General features: G+C 30.8%; 1 protein-coding gene across 2 annotated transcripts in view; it reads right to left on the bottom strand.

Annotated features, from left to right (window-relative positions):
* The window catches only part of LOC139424772 (uncharacterized protein CG3556-like), a 39713-nt gene extending 17568 nt beyond the window's left edge, over nt 1–22145 (bottom strand). The window contains exons 1-7 of one of the 2 annotated variants that reach the window (XM_043051528.3): nt 21966–22145; nt 15911–16059; nt 12582–12747; nt 9990–10109; nt 8224–8443; nt 3832–4079; nt 2288–2466 (exon numbers count right to left, since the gene is read on the bottom strand). In XM_043051528.3, the coding sequence (XP_042907462.2) occupies nt 2288–2466; nt 3832–4079; nt 8224–8443; nt 9990–10109; nt 12582–12747; nt 15911–16059; nt 21966–22020 (1137 nt within the window). In that variant the 5' untranslated portion in view covers nt 22021–22145. The remainder of the gene's footprint in view (nt 1–2287; nt 2467–3831; nt 4080–8223; nt 8444–9989; nt 10110–12581; nt 12748–15910; nt 16060–21965) is intronic. The other variant, XM_043051522.3, reaches the window with a different exon arrangement.
* Nucleotides 22146–26936: the final 4791 nt, after the last annotated feature.

The following is a 26936-nucleotide window of genomic DNA, read 5'->3' as shown; positions in this document are numbered from 1 at the left end:
CCACTATGCTGCAGTTAAGTCTTCATTAATGATCCCAATACTTACCTATACCTCACCATCTACTGAAGAAATTAAGCCAAAACAAGATGGTTCATCCGGAATACTAATATACATACAGACCTCAAAATACCAACTCTATCACAGCATATATACAAGCTAAACGCAGATTTTTTCGATAATGCGATAGAATGAAAACAGCAAATTTTAATGAAATCTTTAAATTTGAAAATTACATCAAAGATAAAAATTACAGACTAGTAGCTGCACATTTCACCTCCAACGCCTCATATCATAACTATCAAAACAAACAATTTCATCAACCTTTCTGAAAATAACGTTTCCTCATGCTGATACAATTCTGAACAACTCGAAATCAAACAAACGCAACTATAGAGCAAGCTGCTCATTTTATTTTTTGATTCATTTTTAGTTATTCAAGCAAAGTGCTTGAAACATTCATAAAAGCAACTCCACTTCCTGCTCACTTCACTGCTCAACCAAAACAGTGTTAAAATTCCAGATAAATGGGATAGGGTGCCCAATAAAATCAAAACACTAGGACTAGGCAGTTAAGTCTTATGGGAAAAGGGCCGTAAGGCCTCAGACGCCCAGTTCCACTACAACGAACGAACGAGCAGTTAAGTTTTGTTAAACAATTTATAAAAAAACTGAACTAGCGAAATATCTGCAAATTTTAGTTGTCCTAAGAAAAAAATTATTCGCTGTTCTGGAAAGGGTTTAAAATAAAAACAATTTGTATGGAAAATTTACAATTATTTTAATTGTCCCCTTCTATTACGGCATTGCACAATCTATTTTCCTCAGATCTTTGGCTTTCAGAGTTTAATTCCGTTTATTATTGCAGTTCAGTGGCGTACGCAAGGGAGGGGTTTAAACACCCCCCTTGAGCTCAGACAAAATGGCAAAAATAAAACTTTTAGTAGAAATTACTTGAGCTATTATTTTTTAAGGCTAAATATTTTAATCTGTCATATGCCTACTTTTTTTTCTCACGGTATTTCTCAGAATACTGTAAAAACATTTACTATAATAGGGTTGTACTTTTGAAACCAAATTCACGTGATACTGTCACAAACTGGTTTCTTTCTGTTCTTCCAGTATAGTTTTCGAGACTGGCTGTCATTCGTGAGGTCTTTACGCGATGATTCTGGAATCCTAGACGTTTTGTCGTCTTTGAGACAATTCGATAATTCTGGAGATGCGGTGAAAAATTATATAAAAGGGGGAACGGAGTACAGTGGAGTTATTTAGTCAGACTAAGAGTTATCTCTGCCGCTTGTCTTTCGGAGCTTGTCGCTAAATCTGCTTTGTTTTGTCTTAACAAAAAGTTCATTCAATCCCGCCGAACCCATCGTCGCCACTGTTTCGACTAGTGAAGAAATCAGTAACAATACCATTGGAGATACTGTTCTCGTTGAAGTTATTCATTCCAGCTCGAAACTTTGAGATCGTAGCATAGCTGATATTTCTGCCAATATATATATATATATTATTATTTATATATAATATATATATATATATTATATATAAATATATATATATATATATATATATATATATAATATATATATATATATTATATATAAATATATATATATATATATATATATATATATATATATATATATATATATATATTATTTATATATAATATATATAATATATATATATATATTATATATAAATATATATATATATATATATATATATATATATATATATATATATATATATATATATATATATATATATATATATATATATATATATATAATAATTATTTTGAGAAAAAACCACGACCTGAAATTATTGGGGTGACAACATCTAGTACCAATGTAAGTTTTTCTGTTGTACAGAAATGTGATACTTCCGTTGAAGAAAACGTTTCTAGCATAACAAAATCTGATGAATGTGAAAGTGGCCCTCAAAGTGTTACTTCCCACCCATATGACATTGGACTTTTTTTTAGAAGATATTACATTATGTTCTTAAATTTAAAAAATGAAATCAAAATTTAACTAAACAATGTTGTCTAAATAAAAAGCCAAAATTGTCTAGCTGTCTAAATTAGGGAAATAATAGTGCTTTATTACAGATTCGAATTTCTATTAGTAGTTTTAGAAAATTATAAACACCCCCCTTGAAAAAATTCTGCGTACGCCACTGTTGCAGTTTATCGCTGTAATTACAGTCTATCCCTGTTTTGAAATAAAGATTTTAGCTTTCTAAAACATTGTTTTGACATTATAAATGCAAAAATTTGTACCTGGGTTATTAATGAAGTTGTATGTAGATTTCCAAAACTTCCATCAGAAAGTTGAGACTCCTTGAAAAGTTTAATGACGTTTTCATAATTGGTTCTTAAACTGCTATATTCTACTTGATTCAGCAATTTCGTTTGGTTCTCATAACACGAAACTGCCATTACAGCAAATGCTTGATAATCTGTGGAATAAAATTTAGTTTCGATTAATTGATGTACTCATAACAATGCAATGTAGTGAAAACGTAACGCAGCTCAGAATAGCTATTGAATTTGTAATAGCAAATTTATAATCAGACCGAATGCCTCTTTCTTTTACTAAAAAAGGGGGTTCTGTTCCATTTCCGAGGGCAAAAAGGAAATCACCACCCAACTGTAATCAAAGCCAGTGTTGCATATTTAACTGTTGTTATAAGTACTACTCGCGTAATATCTCCTATTGTTAAAAATGGTGAATAGAAATAGTTTACCAGTTGCTAACAAAACAAAAATTAGATTTTGATTATAAATTTCGATTATAAAAAAACTTGTTTGTTTTACTTTCTACTTAGCAATGCAGTGTTTAAGCCTTGTAACTTCATTAGACAATGAAACGCAACTTTGCCAATCTGAAAAAATTTTCCGAGAATTTTTGAGTGTTAATAACACAATTATTTCATGTGTCTATTACAGCCCCATTCCCACACTGACTCTCTCTTTTAAAATAAAATTATAATCTGTACCAAGGAACAGCAATCGATAAACATATTTCGCACGTTTATACAAAGCGTTTTAAACTAAGAGCTATTTTTAAGATAAAAAAATTTATTTCAAATTTTTTTTTTGTGCATTTTGCTCGTTTAATGGTACAAGTGAGACAATTTTCAGCAAGAGTCAAGTTAGACAACCCAATATTTTAAAAAATATTTAAAACTACTGATATATTTTTATTATTAATTTATTGCAACAATTAAAGGATTTTTCAAACAATGGTACACTATAAAATCTTAAATGAACAGACTAAATTTTAATATAAATTACAATGGGGAAAAACTTTTTTTCGGTTGCATGAGATTTTTGAACGAATCTTAGATATTTTCGCGTTGCTGATTTCAAAGCTGATTTTAGTTCCTCTCTGTAAGTTAGAGTTTTTCTGCAATTTAACATTATATTCCCAATCAAGATTTTTTTTAAAAATTCACTCAAGAGAATAACTGTGTTCCCACTTCTCTTCTACATAAGGCATGGTAGGGAGATGGTGGTAATGCATTTCAGCTTATGTTGGAGTAAATTAAGGTCATGTTTTTTTTATGGTCTTAAGTGTTATTTTTAAAGGAGCAGACAAATGAATATAAGCCTATAAACTTCCACATTCAGAAAAAAAATTAACTCATCTAAAAATATCTTTTTGATAAAAAATTGAAGCTTTAGAAACTAAACTAAATTCAAATTTGCAAACACCGCACCCGATTTAAGTAAGATAAATTACTTCTCTAAATGCAAAAAAAAATTTTGCATGTTATTTTATAGTACAAACTTATAATTGAGGAACATGAATGCCCAGTTACCTCTAACAAAAGGATAGTCAGCATCGGTGCTTAGTATTTTGTTAATATCTGTAGATGCTTTAAGCGGCCATGGTTCTTTAGCATTGCAGAGAGTTAAATATGCTATTGGATGCGTGAAGTTAGTTGTAGACTGAACTTGCTCTTTTAAACGCTTTATCAGGTTCTGTCCATAGAACTGACGAGGATTGTGACACGTCACCAATAAGCTGTTTATGAACATGCTTAGTTGTTCTGCTGAAAGAGAATTCCTGAAAAATTGAATTATTATTATTATTTTAATGTGACATATGTATTGTTTGTAAACAAATAAAAGTAGAAAATAGCTAAACAACTTTACTTTTAATTCAAGAAGTTTTATAAACAATGTTAGGTATCAATGTTAGAAGTTTAAAAAACAATATTAGAAGTTTAAAAACAATGTATTTTTGTCACTCAAGTATTGAATTTTTTGCAAAATCTTAGAAAATTCATTACCCGTGAAAATAAATAATATTTAAACTTTAAATTTAATTATAAAATATCACATCTGAAAATGATTTGACACTTAGAAAATGGCGGTGTTCACTAATTTTTATTCCGTTGAAAGTTTGATTTGCTTTGGAATATACATGACATGTTTTCGTTTCATGAAGGCTCTTACGGTTCAATTTATTTTGTAGCAACATATTTAATACCTTTGAATTAACTTAGAGAATTATATTTTACCAAAAATAAAAGAATCGAATCTGGATTAATGGTTCAGGTTTATATTAGTAAGACATAAAGTAAATAAATGAACTTTCACTGACGTTTCCTATTTATAACTATCTCTAGTATTGTCAGAGAAAAAAAATCGTGACTAATTTTAGAATCGTGACTAATTTAGATCCTTCAATAAAAGTTTAATATCAAAATGAAATTACCTCTACAGTTTCCGTTACTCACCTTCGTGAAGGTTATAAGTTTCAAAAGTTCTTACATTTACTTTGCACGAAGAGAAAGCCGTGAAATATCAGGCTGCAGTGGGATGCCAAATCTCGTTCCTGTAACCACTATGATTATTTTTTTGTCATATAGATTAAACTAACCAGTGATGGATCACTTAAGCTTAACTTGTCTTTTAAAAAAATCATGAAAAATTCAAAATTTGTAACATTAGTTAAATGACAGTGTCAACATATTTGTTATTAACTGCAAATTATGTAAAACAAATTTCGGAAACTTACATAATATTGTTTTAAGCTTTTGGTGGTTTAAATAAGAAGTAGTGAGATTACCAAGTGAAGGAGCAATTTTTATCAATGAATAGACACAAAATTTTCCTGTCGAAATTTCCAGAACACTTAATTTTGAGAATATTTGATGCTGCTTAGGAATTTATAGGCCATACGAATATCTAAAAACAAGACTTTTCTTGGAATTATAACATATAACCACGGTTAACGTGGAAAGTTTTACTTTCTTTAAGTCACGACGATTCTAATTCATGAATGTTTATCATTGTGTAATCCGATTATGTTTTTATTATTGTTATTATTTTATCATTTTTTGTTTACTATTTTTCTTCTTACTTTTAAGCTTTTTTTAATCATTTTAAGTATTTTTTTTCTCTTCGTCATATTTTCTTTCTTTAACTTTTTTCCAGTTCTTTCAGTCTCTTTATATTTTCACCATTTTTCTAAAATTAAAACAAAATGTAATTTATTTATTTTTCTTTTGATTTGGCCTTCCTCTTTTTTCCCGATATTTGGCCAATGTAAATGTATCTTCGAAATTTCTCCTGATTTACCAGTACCATTTCTAGAATTCCTCACTGGATAATAGATGGGAGAAAAGAGTTTCGAAGTCTGAGGAAAGTTCATCTTCATCTCTCATGTCTAGTTGGTCTTCAGCAGGACTTACCATTTTATGACTTTTAGAATCAATTGGTTTTGCAACTAACAATGCCTCAAGAACTTATATCAAAATGAGTTTTCAAGATATATTCATTATCAATGCTAATTGTTTCAGCTTCAGTGTCAAAGTTTGACTTAATCAAATATTCTTTTTGCAATAAATTCTTCCATTTTGAGAAAATCACAGGCTATTGGACATTTGAAAGATTAGACTCTTTTGTCAATGTTTCTTTAAAAATTTGCAGTACATCTTGACAGATTGCATTCTCAAGTTTTTGAAAAAACTGTTCTTCGTTACTCTCGTAGTATGAGTTTTGTTGATCAGCTTTCTTGCTTATTAACTTTTTGTATTGCATGCATTTGTTAAAGTCAACGTTTTCAACATCTAAAGGAAAAAAGACCACATTTCTTAAAATCATCTTAAATTTTAACTTCATCAGATAATGCCTTAAAAGCTAATTTAAAAATGTGTTTATAATTCCTTCCATATATTGTTTTACACTTCCCTCTACATGTCTCTTTTGTTTTCAAGATTTGACGGCAGATTTCCTTGAAGATTTCTAAGCTCGAAATCCGTTCCTACATCACAAGGCTAGAGTACATTAGTAGAAATCGGTAGAAAGCTAAACCAGAGAATTTGTTTTCATGAACAAACCTTGCTCAGTTTCTTATTGATATGAGATTTATGCCCATCCAGAAGAAGCAAAATAGGAAATTTGATAGCATTTTCAATTAGACATGGGCAGTAGCATTTGTAATATATTCGTAAAAAAGTTGCTGCAGTCATCAATACACTTCATGAATCACTTTTTCCAATAAATATATAGGAGGAACAGATTCTATAATACCTCAAGGAATTCTTCAGCAAGGAGAAACTACCAATGGAGGTACTTTTTTTCCATTAGCTGAAATGTTAGCCAAAACTGTTGTTCTTTCTTTTTCTTTCCTAGGAACTATAGAATATAAACCTTAATAATTTTTAGGGCCAAAGATTTTTCCCATTTAAGAGCAGTATTCTCCTGTTTCATTTGCATTGTAGATGTGCTCACTTTGTAAAGGATGCCAGGGCTACATTCCTCCTCAAGATTCCTCTAAAGTACTTTAAACCACTCTCGAATATTAATCTCTGTAAGGGCAGTTTTGCCTTTTGAAATTATCTTCGCATTGTGTTGAGTTATTAGTGGATGTAGTCTTAAGAAAAGCTCCACCCATTTCCCCTCTGGATGATTGTGTTCATATGGAATTTTCCTACCCGTTTTCGTCATGCCATTAAAAACTGCATTAGGATAATAATTTAGCTAATTATTGGCACAAAAGACAGCAAAGAAACGTGCTATATAAATTTTGATTATTATACTTATTTAGTTTCCGATTAGTAAACATAGTTTTTTAAGTTGTCTAACGTATAATGTAATTAATCACTATATTAATAAAGATAAATTCTTATTATAATTATTTTCATAAATTAAATTAGCATTTCGAAATGAATCTATTTTAGGTGTCCTCTATATCGCAGAACTACTAATCATCTTAGAGTCATGCAAAATCATATTTCACACATACTGTTCATTCAATGGGAAAATTATTCCCAGTGAAGGAACGTGCTTGTTCCTTTACTGGTTAGAAGTCTTTTTTTCTGTATTTTTAACAGAATTTTGATGAATAATCTGACTTAAGGTACAAGAAAGGTAAAATATTTCTTTTGTTTTCATTAACTGTTCCATCATTTAATCACTTGCTTATTCATTGGTTTTTCATCGTTTAGTAATCCAATTAATAAACACCGCCTAATCTCAGTGCTTGCTTATGCCATGATGCTTAAAATAAATGAAACGTAACTTCAATGAACATATTTTGATTTTTTTTTACTGTGAGAAAAATAAAACTATTACATGCAATTAATTGCACTTTAAACGTATAACTACAAACACTGACCTTATAATTTTATCAGAGAAAAAAGGTGTTACACAAATACTAACAAATTCAAAAATTTTTCCAGAGAAGACTATATTACCAGGTAACCCAATGCATTATTAAATGCTTCTTATTGTTAGGTAGTAAGCTACTGTTACCAATCAATCTAAGTAAAAACTTTTAAAATCTTATTTTTTTTAAAAATATCTATGGAATGTCTATTCAGTGGGGTGTGTGTATTCCTTCACTGGAGAAATATTAAGCATTGTTTGATAAAAAACAACCGCAAACGCTAAGTGATTCAGGAAATGAACAGTCATTGTGTACATTAGACGTGCGATCCCTTGTGAAGGCTTATTTTGGAAGTAATTGTGACCTTTGGGCAGTGTTGATAACATTGCCACATTCATGCCGTTGGTCATGAAATTGTAGAGCCAAAACCAGCGTTAAGAACAGGCGGTAGTAGGAATGTATACTTTTATTTATATAGAAATTATTTTATAATTTCTTTTTAATCATTGTTTCATTGTTATCAATTTGAAAATAGATTCATTATTTACAGTTTGGATTATATGTTTTTTAAAATAAATTATTTGACTATTACTTGAGCAGAGAAATGGAAGTCGTAAGCTCTGTTTGTTTCGCCATTAATTCGTCTTCACAGATTGTCCCGTCAAATTTGGCTCCTCCTGATAAGAAGAGAGAAAATAGAACTCGTGGAGTATTTTCATGCCATCCCCAAAAAGAAGAACCTTTGCTTTTTATCCATGCTATTTCCTTAGTACGCGCCTCCGTGACACCATCAACGTTTAATATACCTGCATCTGTAAGACAACACAAATTAAATACTACGCATAGATATACAAACATTGTTATAGCAAGTAAATTAATAGAAATATAGTCAAACATTATAATAAAAACTATTGTTTATAATTTAATGTATATAAAACGATTGAGATAGTGACAGTATTTAACTTTTTTACGTAACTCTGAAATTCACACACTTCGTACATGCTCTAGAACACATTGAAAGCTTTAACACCCAGTAAATTTAAGAAGGCTGTTGTGCCTTCTTAAAATTTGAACTATAGTTTATGCATAAGCGTATCCCTAGGCTAAGACTGTATATAAAGCTGAGCATTTTTGTTCCATCCACCATCAAGTTACGATGCAATAATGTGAAAATAATGAGGTTAGCGGACGACTAGGTAACTCTATAAGCATATCCAACTTATACAGAATTTCCATCGTTTCAGAAATCTTTTCTAGTGGCAGTAAAGATAATATTTTAATAAATTTGATTTAAAAAAAGTATTTCCACCACTATTAAATGTTAAAATGACCTATCGAAGGTCAGATTAAATGCCTTTGTGTTTATAGCTTAGTAAAAATCAACTCCTTGGGTTTTTTAAAATTTTTCCTCAGGTTCTCTACTACAATAAAAAATAATTTTGACAAAACCTTTAATGTTGGAGAGTACAAATATCAGGGCTATCATCATGCTCCTCTTTGAAAATATTTCCTAGTGGTAACGAAATTTAAGTTAGTGTTTAGCTGTACTTTCCATATCTAGAAATTTTTTCGCCATTACATATCAAAGAATCAAATGAAATGTATATTTATTACAGTTATCTAGTGGTGACACTTTTAAAGAGTGGGCGTAAATATCATCATTCAACAAATTTTACGATTTAACTCGCTACCAATTTATTGAAACTTTTGCAGAAAGCTGAGTAGTTGGCATCAACTGGTGCATAAATCAACTCTTTCTTTCAAATTCTTCAAAAAACACTGGTCGAATTGAGATTGGAGCTTTGAGCCTAGAATTGCCTTTGCCCATTCATCATGCTCGCAACAGTCAGTGAGATAGGTAAATAATATTAAAAAAATCTTAAGAAACTATTGTATACAACGTACAGGAATGTCACAGGCGACTAAAAATGCAAAAAAGTTGTAGAAATTCAATTCACTTTTATTTATTTATTATCTCTTTAATTATTCAATCGTAACTACTACTATAACTTATATTTAACATTATTCACGTCTGGAGCCTGTACGACCACATATTCATTCTAACCAATTCTAAATCAATATTCCCTCCTCAATTTAAAGAACAAGAGATCTATCCACTTGCAATGCATAAGACCAAATTTAGCCTACTCTTTACCTGTTTTCAGCACGCTTCCTAACTCCCTTAACACGTTCACGTTATAAAAATTTTAAATTTAAAGTGAAAGTAATTAAATTTTAAATTAATTGAGTATTAACATCAATTTTCAACTTTTCGAAGGACTGTGCAAAACCGGAACTTACACAAAAAATTATTATTTTTAGAACAAATATAGTGCGCAAAAGTTAAGAACTACTTACCGCATCCAACTTCATCAGCCCCATTTTCACAATCTTTCACTCCATCACATACTGCATTCATATGGATGCAAGAATGGTTAGAACATTGAAAAGTGCAGTTACGTAAGCATTCAATACCTCCTGTAAAATGAACAAAATAGAATGTTCTTTTACCAAATTTATGTAAAGGAACAGAATGTTGAATTATACAGATATAAATTTCACTTGGTAGATTACGGATTTCGATAACCTCATTAGTGACAAATGAATTCAACTATAATTCGTCAAATTTTGAAACTCTCATCTGAATATTAATGGGAAATTTTCAATTTCAAACTTTTAATGAATTGTTTTTTTATACAAATATCTAAAGACATATATATTAAAAACAGATACAATGACATTCAATATAATGCAAACATAAAAACTATTAAGCAATCATTAAACGTACTCAAGATCATGTGTAAAAAGTATCTGAGTCGAAAGGAATGAAACATTTACCATAGAATTTGATTTAAGCGACCCAGGCCCATATGGCCCATACGCACGAGTTTGATGTCTCGCTGTCACGAAAGCAACCACGACCAGGACGAGGGACCAAGCAATTTGTGGACACAAGGGAAGCCCCGAGTCAAGCAAGATTAAATGCACCATAATTGCGTCGACAAGCAGAGGAGATCAGAAGACCCGACCGAACCCCGGAGGCGGAAGCACCAAATCGGCTGCTGACCATAGGACAAGAAGGGCCGACAGCGGTGAGGCAAGCCACTACCATGCGTGAGCCGCTCTCTGACCAGAAGGCGAAAACTAGTGAAAATCACAATAACTCACCAAAATCACAATAACTTTATTAAAAAAAGAACTAAAAGAGCACACACATAAATCATTATTATTAAGCTCCGGTTGATTAACTAAGGGGAAATTGCACTTTTAAGGGCATCTGTGTTAGGATTGAGATCTAGTGATATGGGTGGCTTATTTATCTTGCCTTTCTATAAAGTCTCCCACCAAAATAGCACTATTATGGCCAAGCGTTGTTATCTTAAAATCAGGTCTAACTACACCCTTGAAAAGTCAAATATCAAGGCCTTAAAACATCATATATGTACCTCATATTTGTTTAAGAGCGTTTTTCAAAGACACGGACAGATGACCGATGTGACGACTTTATAAAACTCCAGATTAAAAATTATTTCTATAAATTTTAAAATTAATTTTCGTTGTATATCTATTTCTATCATCAACTGGGGCTTTCCGGGTATTCCCATCACATTTGCTAGTTCTCCTAAATCCATTGGGAAACCCCAAGTTTCTCCTTGATGTAACTTGTTTGTTATTTCTTCTACAACTCCGTGTTTCTCTCTTTCACTTCGAATTTCAACACTGAAGAATGTTTTTCATTATGACACTGAAACTAGCTAATGTTTTATTTTGTTTTATTTATATGTATTTATTTTCTATATTCTCCTGTTGTGCGTGACATATACATCACGCGCAGCATGACGTATATGTCAAAGAATAGAATTCTCGTAATTTAATACTTTCTAATTATAAGAAACAGGTCTGCACTTTTAGAACAAGGATGCCAATTACTGCATTTTTTTCAAAATAGTTTATAAAGTGATAAACAATAAAAAATTAAAGCAGAATTCACATTAATTTTCCCTGCTTATTAGAAGATTTCACCACGAAAGTTAAGCGATAAAAGCTACTTTTACATAAACTTTCGAATTTTGTTTATTTTCTGAAAAAAAGTAAGATTTCAATTTTTTTGATCGAACAAAGACAAAAAAGCATTTAGATAGATACCATAAAACGTTTTCTTATTAGAACTGGAATTCGGTTGGAGGTCAAAACGGTTTTGAGTTTGAAGAAGTTGTCCGATAAAAAGAATGATTATTATTAATAATAATGAGTATAATTTATTATATTTAAAAAAAATTTTTTTTAAAGATTATACAACAGCAAAGGGCATGTATAATATTAAAGTAAGATATTAGCATACATGAAAGTTTTGGCTACCACTAGTTTGCGTTCATGAAAATTTTCGTTCCTGATACGTTTTTAAAACATATTAGAAAGAAAGTGTGGAAAAGCAAAGCATAAAACTAGTAGAAAGTTTATGAGCTACTTAAGTTAGATCTAAGTTAATAGATAACTAGCAAAATTTAGAAAAATGGAAAGATATTTTTATGCAATAATAATTTAAAAAATCTAAATAAGGTTGCCTAAAGGTTTTAATGTTTCCAAATATCAATAATTTAATAAGATAATGACTAAGCAGTTTTTCTTCTTAATAGAAGAAAAACAACTTAAAAACATTTACTTTCATGCTTCGCATAAATTAGTCGCGATGTTTAAGCGAACATCAATTAGTCAAACTACATTTTTTTTTAAAGATGAAAATTATTCAGTAGTTTTAAATATTTGATCGTAAATGCCGATCTGGTGTGAGAAAATTTCAAACCCTATGTAATAGAATCTTGAATATTTATGTCATTTTAACGCAAATGTGGCTATTATTTCCATAAAACGTTCAAACAGTTTCAAATTGTTATCTTTATTTTATGTCTTTTTTTAAATATAAATAAGGCACAAAAAACTACAACTTACTAATAGTGAATATCAGTTTGTAGTTCGTATTTCTATATACTGCGAAAAAATAAACACGAACGTCATTGACAGCAATGATAGAATTTTGATTTTTTTCTCTCGGACAGAAAGTATAATTATCGGCAGAATCTTTAATAGTGATTTCTAGCTTGTTGTATTTGCAATCCTAAAAAGGAAAGATAGTTGTAAAATATTTAGCATGAACATGAATTAAGAAAACACATATCCTTAAAAGTAATTATTTAAAAATCATTTTTAAGAGGAATATTTACAATCTATCTAACCAAAACACACCCTTCAACTACTAAGGATTATCCGTAGTTTCAGAAAACATGCTCTCCTGTATTCAGAAAAGGTTATGTATTGCTCTATTATGTGTGTGAGTGTGACTCCAGAACCGTTTGTGATAGTCTTAAAATTTGAGGTCCCGCAGTGGACTGATTGCAAAGACGCGGTTACCAGTAGAACACCGAAGTCAATCATTAATAGCTGAGGTCTTTAAGTGGGTGGGGGACCACTTTGATCAGCCTGCGTAGGGACCGTGGGTACTGCGTATCGGTCCCGGCACGTGAAGTTTACGGTTAAACTGTTCTACCGTAAAGTGCTAGACATCACGCGCAACTTGTCTGGCTAACAAAGCAGTTAAGCCATCCCCTCGGCAAAAGATCACAATTGTGATGTCATGCCTTTGGGTTGTTTTCCAGTCGTCGACAATAGACAATTGAGCAGATATAAAGCGACGATAATAAAACAAAATACCTACCTACCTTCAAATTTGAACAGTGGGTGAAAGATGAAATTTCAGCTCTCATTACTGAAAAATCGTTCGAAAATTTTAATTTTATTGTCCAAGAGAAGCATTTTCAGCATAAAATTTCTCACTCATTGATTTAGAACTGCCCATTGTTTTTATTTCAACGCATATGATATTCTTTTTTCATATGTGCACATACATGCAGGCTTGTCTACTCAAATACATAGACACGGCTTTTAGAAGCCTTTGTCAAGTAAAATAAAGAAAGTTTAATTCTGAGAAGGACAGTACAAAGACACTTATGAAGTTGCCTCGGGATTCGAACTCTCTACCTCCCTGATATAGATGATACGCGGCGAGAAATACCACTCGGCTAAAGAGGCCTCGCCCCACAGATTTCTTTGTTTTCTTTAATACACTACCCTAACAAATTAAAGGACATTGCAAGTCTTTTTTTAATAACCGTCATCGAAAAGTCGACCCAATTTTGGGTTTAAGACTACTAATAATCAAGTACGTAGCCTTGTATTTTTGAACCCAATTCAGAAGACAAGGAAACTCCTGGATCAAGTATTGGGAGAAATTGGCCTTCGTTTAGGACTTTTTTGATGGAACTAACCCGCATTTTCGTTACATGGAGAGGAAGACTACGAGAACCCCCCACGGTTAGCCTTACGGCAAAGGAATTCTAACCCATGATCCGCCTACCGCATGAAGGGCATTTCACGTCAGCATTGCGGTCGGTGAAAGCCGGATGCGGAAATCGTATCGACTAGCCATCGCTGGGATTCGAACCCGGTTCACCTCATTGGAACGCGAACGCTCTTTCTTCTGAAACATCGCTGCTCATATTGTAAGTCTTGAATAAAATAACGATATAAGCTTTTTTTGCATAAAATGGAAGAAGAGAGTCACAAATGCAGTATGCAAATTTTGAGTTTGGCGTCGAAGACGATACTTCTACGGCACCGAATTTGATTTGGCTTTCAACTTAATGTAAGACGAAATGGAAAAAAAAAAGAATTGACGTTTAGTTATCGGCTTGTTTCGATGAGTGCAATATTTCAACGAAATCATATAATCGAATCAAAATCGTGGAGAAATGTATGCTGGTTAGAGAAGTGCCAAGCACGAGCTGAAGTAGCAGAAACCATTTGAGTTTTACAAAGTGTGATTTTCAGGATCTGGAACTGTTTCTTAGAGCCTGAAAATGCAGACCGAAAATCAGGACGATGGCTTACATGTGCAAAAACGCCCGTTATTTAACGCTAACAGCTCGAAGACACCAAAATATGAATGCCACTCTTCTTCAACAACCTTCGCTCGGCTACTGGCACCACAGTTTCCACACATCAACAATCCGAAACCGCCTTCACACTGTAATTCTGTATGCTCATCGACCAATGGTGTGTGTAAGTTAACAAAGTATCGTCGCGGTCACAGGGAGTGGGAAATAGAGCACGTGAACTGGAGAAATGAAAGGAGCAATATTCTTTTCTCTGACAAGTCTAGTTTTTTTATTCATTCTGATAATAGGCATATTTTCATCTGTAGGGAACGTGGCACTAGAAAAAATCCTGTTTTTGTACACAAAAGTGTAAGGTATGGCGCTTTGGGAGTGGTGGTCTATGCTGCCGCCATCTCCATTGTTGAACGCACCGATCTCCATATCATTTGAAACGGATCTCTGACCGGTTGTCATTATAGGGATGAAATCCTGAGACTTGTTGTAGTCCCTTACGCTGGAGCAATTGGAGATGACTTCCTGTTAATGGACGGCAATTGTAGGCCACATCGTGCTAACTTGGTGAATGATTTCTTTTTGGAAGAAGGAATCATCATACGAATGGATTGGCTGGCTTGTTCACCGGACATGAGTCAGATCAAGCATGTTTGGGACATTCTAGACAGACAAATTTCTGGACTCCTACCACCACCACAAACTCTCCAAAAACTGGAAAGTGCTCTCTAAGTAAAGTGAGACAGAATACCCCAGCCCCTCATTAATAGCCTCATTGACTCAATGCCTCGAAGTTGTCCAACTTTGTTGGCAGTTCAGGGAAAACATACCCCTTACAAAAAATGATTTTCTTTTAAGGAAAAACCACTTTTTTATTAGGTTTTTCACATATGCACAAATTGTCTTTTTTTTCTTCCTTTTTTACCTAAGTGTTTAATAAAACGCATTTATTTTTCTGCCAAAAACCCACAACTTCATATCAACTTTAATTGTTTTGAATAATGTATATTAGGGTTATTATTTGCTTCATATTAGCTCTCTTTTATCAAAAAAAAGGAGTTTATAGCACGTTATATCTAATAATTTTTTATTCATTATGCCAAAATATTTCTCGTTGTATCAAATTATAATTATAAGGGACATATCACCTTACCAGTTTACTTAAACATTTTAAATGCTGTATTTAAACTATTTATATTTTTTACTCTACATATTAATTACAAAAATCAACTGACCCAGTTATAAGTGTACGTCAATTATAAATTTAAATATAAAATTTTTTTTCAAAGATAGAGGCTTTACTCTTAAAATTTATTTGATTGTGTAATATTTTACCCAAGCGTCAAATTTAAGCTCCAAAATATTCAATCGTATAAAGTGATTTGGTGGCACTTGTATATCTATGCATTCTTCATTATTTTCGGTATCAGCCCTAGACAGTTCTCCAGACATTCTTTTCTCTTCTATACAAGAATTAAGAGAAGCTAGAAAATAAAAGAATAAGCTTTAAGTAGTGTTATTAGTTTTAGTATTAATCTTATGTTCATTATGTAGTATTCATCTTATATTCAGAACATGCACATTTCTTACAAAATCTTAGCACAAATTAATAATTTTAATTTGATTTATTCTGCGTGGTAAATGCTGACGGCTTTGTTTTTCCATGCAGTTTTTTTTTAATCTCTAAATGTGGGTTACACTTATTCTACTTTTATAAAATCACACCTTTTTCTTCTTAAAAAAATATTATGAAGAAACTTGCTGATGAATTTAAAAGTATTTTAAGTAATCAACTCGATTTTCAATGAAATTCTATATATTGAATTAATTATTTTTCTATATCAAATTAAAATATGTTAAATATATTTTTAATGAAATTCTATATATTGATTTTAATTATTGAATGAAATTATTTTCTACAGATTGAATAAAAATATGTTATATATATTTTAATTCATTTAACAATATCTTGCAAATATCTACATTCATTTAATATACACTGCTTTGTTTTCCATACATTTTTATTTTCAAACTTTTCACTGAGTGTACATATACTTATTACATATATTCTTAATTGACTTTTCGAAAATTTATCCAACTCTGACTGTACAAAAAACAATTATTAATGAAGAAATGCTTAAAAACCTCCAGAGAAGTTAATTTGAGTTTCAGTGAATTGAGCTTCAGTATATTTTGAAACAAAATATTTTTATTCATTTAATAACTAGATCTCGTAAATATTAACTTCTTTTTTCATTTATTGATTCATCATCTGTCATAGCCAATAATTCAAAAATAGTTTTTAAAAATTATAAGTGATGGAAATTTTACATTAAAATGAAAAACACGAATGTCTAAGGCACCGGTTCCTAATCCATCGTGGTACTTAGCCTTGGGCGCTTGGTTGAGTGTCTAAACCAAAACAAATACTCTCCTACTAATGCTATTAATACCAGCAATGCTGTAATACTAGTCCTTGTGGGATACAGTTTCAATTCAGTTGTTAAACGTTTTATAGGAAGACAAATAGTGTTAAAAATCCCATTAATGTTTTTTTATGATGAGTATTGAAACTGTTACCAGGGATGCCAACTGCTCCGCTTTCTGGAATAGTTTTAATAAATTGGTAGCAAATTATATAGTAAAATTCGTTACAGAAGGATAGTTACGCCCGCTTTTTAATAAAGTAACCAGTATATTGTTGCTCTAACGTTGCATTTTATATGATATTTATAATTTTTGATATTTAGTGGTGAAAAATTCACCTAAAAGAAAAAATACTAAAACTGAAAGTAACTTGAATTTCGCTACCACTAGAAAATAGTATTTTACAAACGGAGCAAGTTGGCATCGCTGTGTAACGCAAGCAGGCCTGAAAGCGAGACGGAAAAGAGAAAATACTGGTAGGAAAACTATTTCAATATTAGTTAACATTCGGGAGGAATTAATCTATTCTCAACAATAAACAATTTACTGTAAATCATTTTTTCTTGTCCTAGAAGCAATTCAATATAAAAATTGTCTACCTTAAAATCATTTGGTAGTTATGGATTTTCATTATTCCCGAAAAAAGATAAAAAATAAAATTTATTTGTTACCAATTTTTACTCTTTTCCGTCTTGATATATAGCGGCTTTCAGCCCTGAACGTGAGCCACAATACACAATGAATAATATAAAATTCTTTTCTTTACAAAGAAATAGTATTTCTTTTTATTCTTGTGCAGTATATTTTTGCCAATTACTGACATATGTGTACATTATTTGTATATAACATAAATTTATTCGTAGTCGTCATACCCATATAATCGATGTCAATTTGCTATCATATTTTTTACTGGAGCATTAAATAGTTCGGTGTTAAAAAATTTTCTTTTTTTTAAAAAAAAATGTTATCAGCACAACAAAAAAGGTTGAAAACTACTGGTTTAGAGCAGCAGTTTCTAATTTTTTTCGGCGATGGAACCCTATGCGATCTATCTTCTTTTGACAGAACCGTGACGCTGGCTTAATAAATTTAGTTCATTAGCAGCTGTCGACACACATTAACGGTAGAAAGATTTCTGATTAGTTTAAAAATATATTATCTCAAGTTTTTTAATTAGTTTAGAAATAAAAATTTTAAAATTAGGTTTCATATGAGGCAGTTGAATTCACGGGTGTTGGAGTGGTTTCTAGTTTAGTTTTGAGTTAGTTTATGGTGCATTCGTAAGTTGAAAATAAATCGAATAAGCTAAATTATGGTTTTAGAAAGAAAAAAAAGTAGTTTTCAGAAAAACTTTTTTCTTATTTTTATTTCTCTGAAAACTAATTCTTAAATTTGGTTAGTTTACTTTAAGTTACTTTAGTTTAAGTTCGATGAGAAAAACTAATACATACTTTTATAAATGCATATCATTTTCGAAATTAATTAAAGAAATTGTGGTTAAAAATTTATTAAATAAATAAATAAACCTATATCAGAGATATAGATAAAAGATAAAATAATGCTTTAAACTATTTTCTAAAAAAAGATAAAAAAGTACAAGCTAAAATTTGCATTATTTTTGGTTATTTTTGCCGACTTTTTAGAAAGCTCCACACGGATTAATTATAACAAAGTTTTATAAGGTTTAGAATTATTTAAAAGTAATGGGGAATAAAAGTCCTATAAATTGAATTTAATAAACCAAGAATCATGCGCTAAAAGAATACCACTCGAATATATGTATTCGTTATTTGGAGAAAGTTTCCATCTCTGATGTCCTACATATCTAATAAAACAAAGAATTTATGTGTGTGTGTAAGTCTATGAGTGTGTGTCAGTATACCAGCTGGAGGGAATACCGTAAGCTAAAATACTTCGACATTTAGCATCAAGAAATATGAGTACAATTATAAACAAACTACAAAGAGAGGTCATCCAGAGAAATTTAAAAAAAAAAATAGAATTTTCTCATTGGTTTAGTTTAAAGCAGGGGTGGGCAAACTACGGCCCGCCGGAAGGTTTTATCCGGCCCGTGGATAGAATTTTAACTTGCCGATCCGTGGCGAATATAAACAATATACATCCATTTTCTTGTCTACTTTGTTTTAAAGCTATTTTTGTTTTTCTTTTTTTAACAAAGAACTGATGACCTTTTTACTTTCTCTATTTTTGCTCTACAAAACATAAATCGATGGAAATAGTTAGCACAGACAACTTCAATTGGTAAAATTTTGAAAGCAGAAGTTCTTTATAAAATAGCCGTAGAGTTGCTCCAACGAGTGTTTGTCTTTCTCGAGGAACAGACATATGGAATCTAAAACAGGTGAATCGTACTTCACATGTGGCAGACTGCGCTTTTTTTATCTCCAACGAGCGGATTTTTCGGCTGGCGCAAGTTCTAAGATTACTGCGTATGGAAAGATTGCACACATATAACGTCATTGCAAATAATGGTGAAATTATTAAATGTATTAAATGGCTACTGCTATTTTGAGTTATTTGTAAAATTTTTCAACCCCAAAATGGCAACTAAAAAATGCGAAGTTGATTCAGAGTGCCATCCGTTCAATGATGAATGGACTTTATTTTATTTTAGAAGTTAGAATTTTTATTTTAGAAGTTTTTACTTGGCCCACCAAACTTTTTCTTCTCAATTTTCGGCCCTCGGCCAAAAAAAGTTTGCCCATCCCTGGTTTAGAGGATATCCATTGACTTAAATAGTCTTTCAACAATTCAGTTTTGTCAAATATTTTTAACTTTACATCGATGATGTTTGCTAGCTTATGGCTCTTTTCAAAAATGTTGTTTATTAAGCTTTCTGTAATACGCTGCGTGCTCAAAACAATTAAAGGATATTGTAAGTCTTATCAGCAAAAAAAAATTTCTTTTCAAACTTCACAGTAGGCAAACTTGGAGTTAGACGCCAAAGACGACACTCTATCTACAGCGAATTTGATTTGGCGGAAAAAAATGATCCACATCAATAAGCGCGTTATTTTGATGAGTGAGATGTCGCAGCGAAGTCCTTTTACCGAATTAGAAGCTTGGAGAGTTGCTGGCCGGTTAGAGGAGGGGCAACGTCTTTTGGACAGGGCACAATACCGGAAATACGAAATTGCATTATTGAAAGCTATTGTTCTAATAGCTTTTGAATAGCTTCATCGATTGGCATGGCGATTTCTATTACATTGTTAATATTTTTTAGATCATTTTTACCTCTCTCTACGATGAGCTGCTTGCATACTACGTTGCACTGTCATGTAAACAGCAACGTTACAAAATGTTTAGAAAATTTAAGACGATGAAATATCGAGAAAAATTGATTGTTGGGCTTTAACAGCGGCAAGATGCATTAAACGTAAATTATAGTCATATATAATATTATATTGTTATATATAATATTATATTTTTACGTATGATATATTATTTATATATAATATTATATTTTTACGTATGATATATTATTTATATATAATATTATATTTTTACGTATGATATCTTATTTATATATAATATTATATTTTTATATAATATTATATTAGTCCTTAAATAATAAAATTACATGTTTACGGCCTAAATCAGTTAAGCCTGAAATCCTGGGTATAAATATTAAACTAAACTAAACTCAGCGGCGCAACAGCCCATATACTGTGCCCATCTCAGTTTTCTTGACCTTGGGCTCTGGGGTGCAGAAGCAGATGTTCCGGTTAGGTGATCAGCCGAACGCGGAACCCCCAGTGTTTAGTTCCCAAGCATGCTCGGTACTCATTTATCGACCCACTGAAAGGATGAGTCAACCCTGCCCGGTCCGAGGATCAAACCAGGGACCTGTGGCACGTCAGTGCGAATCGCTACCGCTCAGCCACCAGGCGTCAAATATTAAAAGAAAGAAATTTTTTACAGCAAAAAACATTTAGTTTCAGTTTGATCTAGGCTTAAAAAGTTTAATAAAACTGATTAGCAATCAAAGGCCCATTTTAATTACAAATTAACGCTTCATATGGATGAAAAGCAAATGAACATGTAAGAGATCAAAAAGTTAATCCCGCTGTCTCTTGAACAAAATGACGTTTACAATTACATATAGTCTTAATTTTTGACTGTACGATTTAAAATCTAGAAGTAATTTAAATTCTACGTAATTAAAACTTACAGCTGATCACCGGAGGCAGCTATAGTAAAGGAATAAAATTACGTCAGCTTGATAATTGTATGGCGGTTCGTTCGAACGCTGGCAAAATCTGGAACTTAAAATAGGAGAATAATATTTAATAAATGAATAATGTAAGTTTGTAAGTCTACAAGATAGATACTTTTCGATTAAATATCTTAAACTCGAAGAAAAACTATATGTGGAATATATGTGTCAAATAAAATGAAATCAAAAATAATTCCGTTACATTATATACACTCATATTGATGCAATCCCTTTATGTTATTTTATTGGTATTTAAATACCCAGGAATGAACAGTCTTGCTTCAACAGCCAATTATATTTTGAATTTTTAACTGGAAAAATGTTTCGTCAAAAGCAGAGAACTTCTATAGAGTTATTTTAAATTAATCGATTTATAATTTGAGAAATATTAAAATAAACAGTAGTGAATGATTAGATGACAAAAAAAATATTTTAAAGTGCTAACAAAATTAAAATAATTCTGCTTATCTGCTTCACTTCATTACCAATTTAAATATTGTGAGGTATTAAAGCATTAATGTTCAGTAATCAGCGAAATATATTAAACGTTTCTGTTATCAAACTATCATGATTTGTTTTTACATTTGTGTGACTCGTCATTAATTTATCATAATTATCAGGGAAAATCCAGAATCTTTTAAACAATACAGATTGATGCATAATGTTTCAAATAACAATGGGATAAAAAAAATCTCTAGAAGTGTTGGAAACTAAAGATGTACTTACCCGTAACACAAAATAACATTCCGAAAACAAAGGAAGCTAAATTCAGTTGAATCATTTTTGTTCCCCTAAATCGTAACTTCAAAAGAGATAAAAATGAAAATCTTTGGTAACTGTCTCGTTACTTAAACATCTGTGGAGATACGGAACACTCTTAATCACTGAAACAATCTATATTTCGAATATCTACATTCAGAGAACATATTTACAATAGATAGTGTGAAGTAAGAAACCATTAGAGGGTAGAGGTCAAATGATATGGTCTCTTACTATCATTTTCCCGTCTTTGATTGCCTATTAGTTGGAGAAAAAAAATTTCTGGCTTAGACAATCTCTATAAAATAAATAAACCAGGGAGATATAAGGCATTAAAAAATGAAATTGATTAAGAATGATTGATATGACTGTTTAGAAATTCAGTTTTTTGATTGTAAGATTTCAGCAACTTTTCAAAATAATCTATTGCTTATCATTTATTATTAAAAAAGAGTTAATGGATACATCACGGTGGTCAATATTTTCAAACCATAGCAAGCATGATAGAATTTTTTTTTAATTTATGAAATGAAAATTAGTCATATGTAATTTAGATATTCAAACAAACAATAAGCCAGGAAAAAGTAATAAAAAGCAATAAAATAAAAGATATGTGTGTTGGCAAGACAGCATATTGATGATTTAAATTTAAGATTAGATTATGAAAATATTTTTATTTGTAAATTAACCCTTTGCACTCGAAGTCCTTTCAACAGTTAAAAAAATGGATGCAACCACTAACATTTTGAATGATTTTTAACCATCTTACCTCATAATACACGGAGATCACTGAATGACGACGACGACGATCGGGAATTTGATGAGGTGCCTGCCCGCGTGAGTGGGCACTTGACCTCTTCATCGGATATATTATGCCCTAGGGCGACTGATATGATTGGCATTAGAAAGGATAATGAAGGAGTACAAGGCAGTTGGCGGCTTATAATATCTGCAATAGCAGCTCAAATCATGAATATTGAAGATCACTGAAATAATTTCACATTTAGAGTGGTGGGTAATTTACAGGTGACAGTGGTGAGTGACAGTCACCTCTCGAGTATAAAGGGCTAAAAACTTTAAACCCCTTATCGGCTTAATATTAAACTAAATGGAGAAGGTAACCTAGATTTAAATAGTGTGTGCATTTGTAATAAATTAAGAATTTTTAATAATAATTTTTCATGTAAACTGAGAGGTAGCAGGGGTAAACGTAAAGGTAAAATTAAAAATAAATTTAATTTGGTACTTTTCAAAACTTTGTGTTTATTGGATGTCAATGAATTTAACATTAAAAAAATTAGGAGTTTCATTTTTAGTATTAAAATTTCAGTGTTAAAATGGATGATTAAAGAACAATTAAAAATTTCTAAATTTTCTGAATTTAAATATATCGTTTTAGATCTTTTTATATTTTAACTTTCTATCAACAATTTTAATTTATTAAATGTTTCAAAAATTAAAAAAAAAATTTGCGTTATTAGTTTTCTTGATAAAGATTTTGGAAACTGTCTATGACTGTTAATAAACTTTCTAAATATTTCCCAATTAAAGATAAGATCGTGGTTTCTGTTTGTTTTAGATATTGTAAAAGACTTTAAAGAAAAGAATTTGTAATTATAATTCGTATTGTAAAAATTTAAAAGATTTAGAGGAAATTTGTTTGTGTGAACAAGAGCATTTCAAAGATTTTGTTAATAATGATTTTAAGCACATTCTCTCAGGTGACCTTAAACTAATTAATAATAAAGATTTAAGATTTCTCTTGGAACTTGGGACTAAGTTTAGACCAAGAAAAGAATATCACTTAAACTTTATTCTTGCTTCAATCAGTAAAGATTTAGATTGTTTTATTGCAAAATGGTTAAGAAAATTTAATTGGCCTGTAGAAGGTTTTAGTGAATGGAAATTTTAGATATTGTATAATTTCAAATTGAATTTTTTGAACAATGATATAAAATACCAGGGTTTTTATTTGAATTCTGATATTATTAAATATTTTAAGGAATTGAGATATAAATTTACTATTTGTGCTGTTGATAAAACCTCTAATAAATTTTGCTTTATTTACAAACATTTTTAAACAGTTAATGAGTAAAGAATATGAAAACAATAATACTTTTGTCAAAATTAATAATTCTAAAAAAGAAAGTGATAAGAGAGTCTTAGCTTTTTCTAAGAAAATAGGATTAAAACTCAGTAGTTTTATTTATTTCCTACAATTAAGTTTCACGAAACACCAGTTAAATTTAGATTTGTAACTTGCAGTACTGGCTGTTATAATTCTGTTTTTGGTAAAATATTTTTTATTTATTTAAATATTATTTTAAATAAGATTATTTTAAATGAGTGATCCAATGAAATAATTTTTAATTATTAATAACAATCAAAAAGTTATTAAATATTTAAATTGCAATAATATTAATAATAAAATTAACTGTGATTTTCAAAATCTTTTCGCGAGTATACAACACAACAATTTAAAGAATATTTTTTTAGAAATTTTTAATAATATTTGATTAATGAAGGCCAATCCTCTTTATTAAAAGAGGATTGGATAAATTTACGGAATGCTAACATTTTCGAAAATAATCTTTTTAATGGAATTTGTTTTTTTTGGAAAAGAAACTTTACTGTGTTTTCATCTTGGACATCTTTAACTGTTAATATTGTACACAATTTCGCAGACATATTTAAATGCAGCTCAGACACATTCTGTGTAAATTCTTTTGATGACTGAATAGATATTGAACAGCCAATCGAGATCAATATTAACATTCCTGATTGGTACAATGGTGTTTGATGGAGATTGTGTGCTGCATCATTCATCCGTTTCGGATTCACGAGATATGATATGAAAGATAGGGTTTTTTTTTCAATCTTACATGAACAGTGAAGGAATCAATTATATTGCGAGGGAAGATAGTCCACTGTCTTGTGCAAGTTATTGAGTCTGTTGACAATGAATCCTTTTATCCCTAACTGGTGATCAACACCTAGATCTCGTATTTTCATGAAAGGAGTTCGGAGAGTCACCATTCGCTCTTCGGTAGGGTTCAATTTTCTCAACCGCTTTGGTACTTGAGTGAGGGACGGACTTTATGCTTGCGTTTGTAAACAGAATCCTTTCGTTTTTTGGATCCTCTTTATTTGTGATATTCACCTGAATTAGTATTGAAAACGATCCGGTTTGAACTGCAGGTTAGAATTTCTGATTCTTAATTAAAACAATAAGAACAAAAATATCGTTAAAATGCTGAAATTCTCTTTTATTCACAACTCTAGAAGTATTTATGGGATCTCTCTGGTCCCATATCTCAAATATAAACTCTCCAACTTAATGCATAACAAAATTAAAAGTGAAAAAAAGAATTCGAAAAAAATTATCAAACAGCCCTGGTCGCCATAGAAACTTATGCACACTGTTTAGAATTACTCTCGATTATTATAGTTGAAAAGTGAGGACGCCATGAAATCCAAACCAAGCCCCATAAGCCATTTGGGTAATAATATGAATATTTTTAATCTGAATGCAAAACAGAGTGCATTTCAAATTAAGATGATTTGTAACAATAGCAAATATACGCTGGTATAATAAAATATGTTGTACCACTTTTTTACATATGTTGTACCTTCTTTCTGACTAAGTATTAAAGTGTTAATGTTTTTTACTCTTTTGAAGGAACCGTTCTTTTTTTAAAAGTGTGCTAGGCACTAATGTGTATCTATCAACCTTTTCTTTTTCCTTTCAAGATTTTTCCATAGTAATAATCAAATGATAGTGGTAGACACACTTGTTTCCCTATCGACAGAATTAACCCAATGGCAACATATGACGAGTGAGACTGGTCAAGCTTTTATTTATAATAAATTTAAAATGGTTTCAAAAATATGCTGCTTTCAGCTTATTTCAGAAAGATATATTGAATTGACAAGTGTTACATCATGTTAATAATATCAAATTTGATTTAGTAACTAATAAAGGAAAATTTAATCATCTTAATCTTTTCCCATTAAATGTTACCAACCCCTTGCTTAGTTGCCAACTTTTAAGCATTTTATTTAAAATTAAAATTTTACATTTAACTTTAAAGTAAGATTCATGCTCCCATTAAATTTCTTGGATATCTAAACTATTTTGACCTCCGTTACATATAAGTGGATTAATATTTATAAAAGTGCATGTTAATTATTTGCGTTAATTACTTTTAAACTCAGTGCCAAATAAAAAAGATATGTCTGTCTGTAATTGTAATTCAATTTTTATTTTACTAACACTGAGGAAAATCATTTTTGGGGAAAATTAAACGTTGGCAGGTATGCACTGGAAATGTAAAACTAATTGCTTTTAAACGTTTAGCAACCACTGTTGTTAAAACGAAAAAAGAGTAACTAAATCACTTCACTTTGAAAGGACAATATAAGGTCGCATTTGCCAGTGTGTTGCCAAGAATTATCAACCGAAATTTGCAGTTTCGGAAATGCTAAATCAAAATCTTACTACCAGATTTTAATTTAGCTATTTCATTTTAATGTGGAATTTAAATTAATCGGATGCCGAGGCAGGGATGCTACGGGCGACTTAAAACGCAAGAAGTGGTAGACACTCGATTCTATTTATTTAATAATTAGTCGAAACTACCACCATGATTTACACTACAAATTATTTTATTTAAAATTAAAACTTTCAATAGTAAACTAATAGAGCAATTCTAGAAAAGTTGCCAGTTATAACATCTTTTAAAATTTTAGCTTTTTATTTATTAATACTTACCCCTGGCATTCCTGCTATGGTTAAGGTTTCATTTCCGAATTAAGTGGAAATTCCCCCTTCTTTTCAACTACTTAACCGGTTAACGCCCAGGGTCATACATTTAGGACATTTCCTTTTTTCAAAAACATTCATTGTGGTGAGAAACTTTTTTCAGTATTTTTATTTAT

The sequence above is a fragment of the Parasteatoda tepidariorum genome, chromosome 9, assembly GCF_982258835.1.
Source record: "Parasteatoda tepidariorum strain Cologne lab strain chromosome 9, Ptep-v5.0, whole genome shotgun sequence".
Lineage (NCBI taxonomy): Eukaryota > Metazoa > Arthropoda > Arachnida > Araneae > Theridiidae > Parasteatoda > Parasteatoda tepidariorum.
Note: the sequence above shows the minus strand (reverse complement) of the source record. Positions and strands in the feature narration are given on the sequence as shown.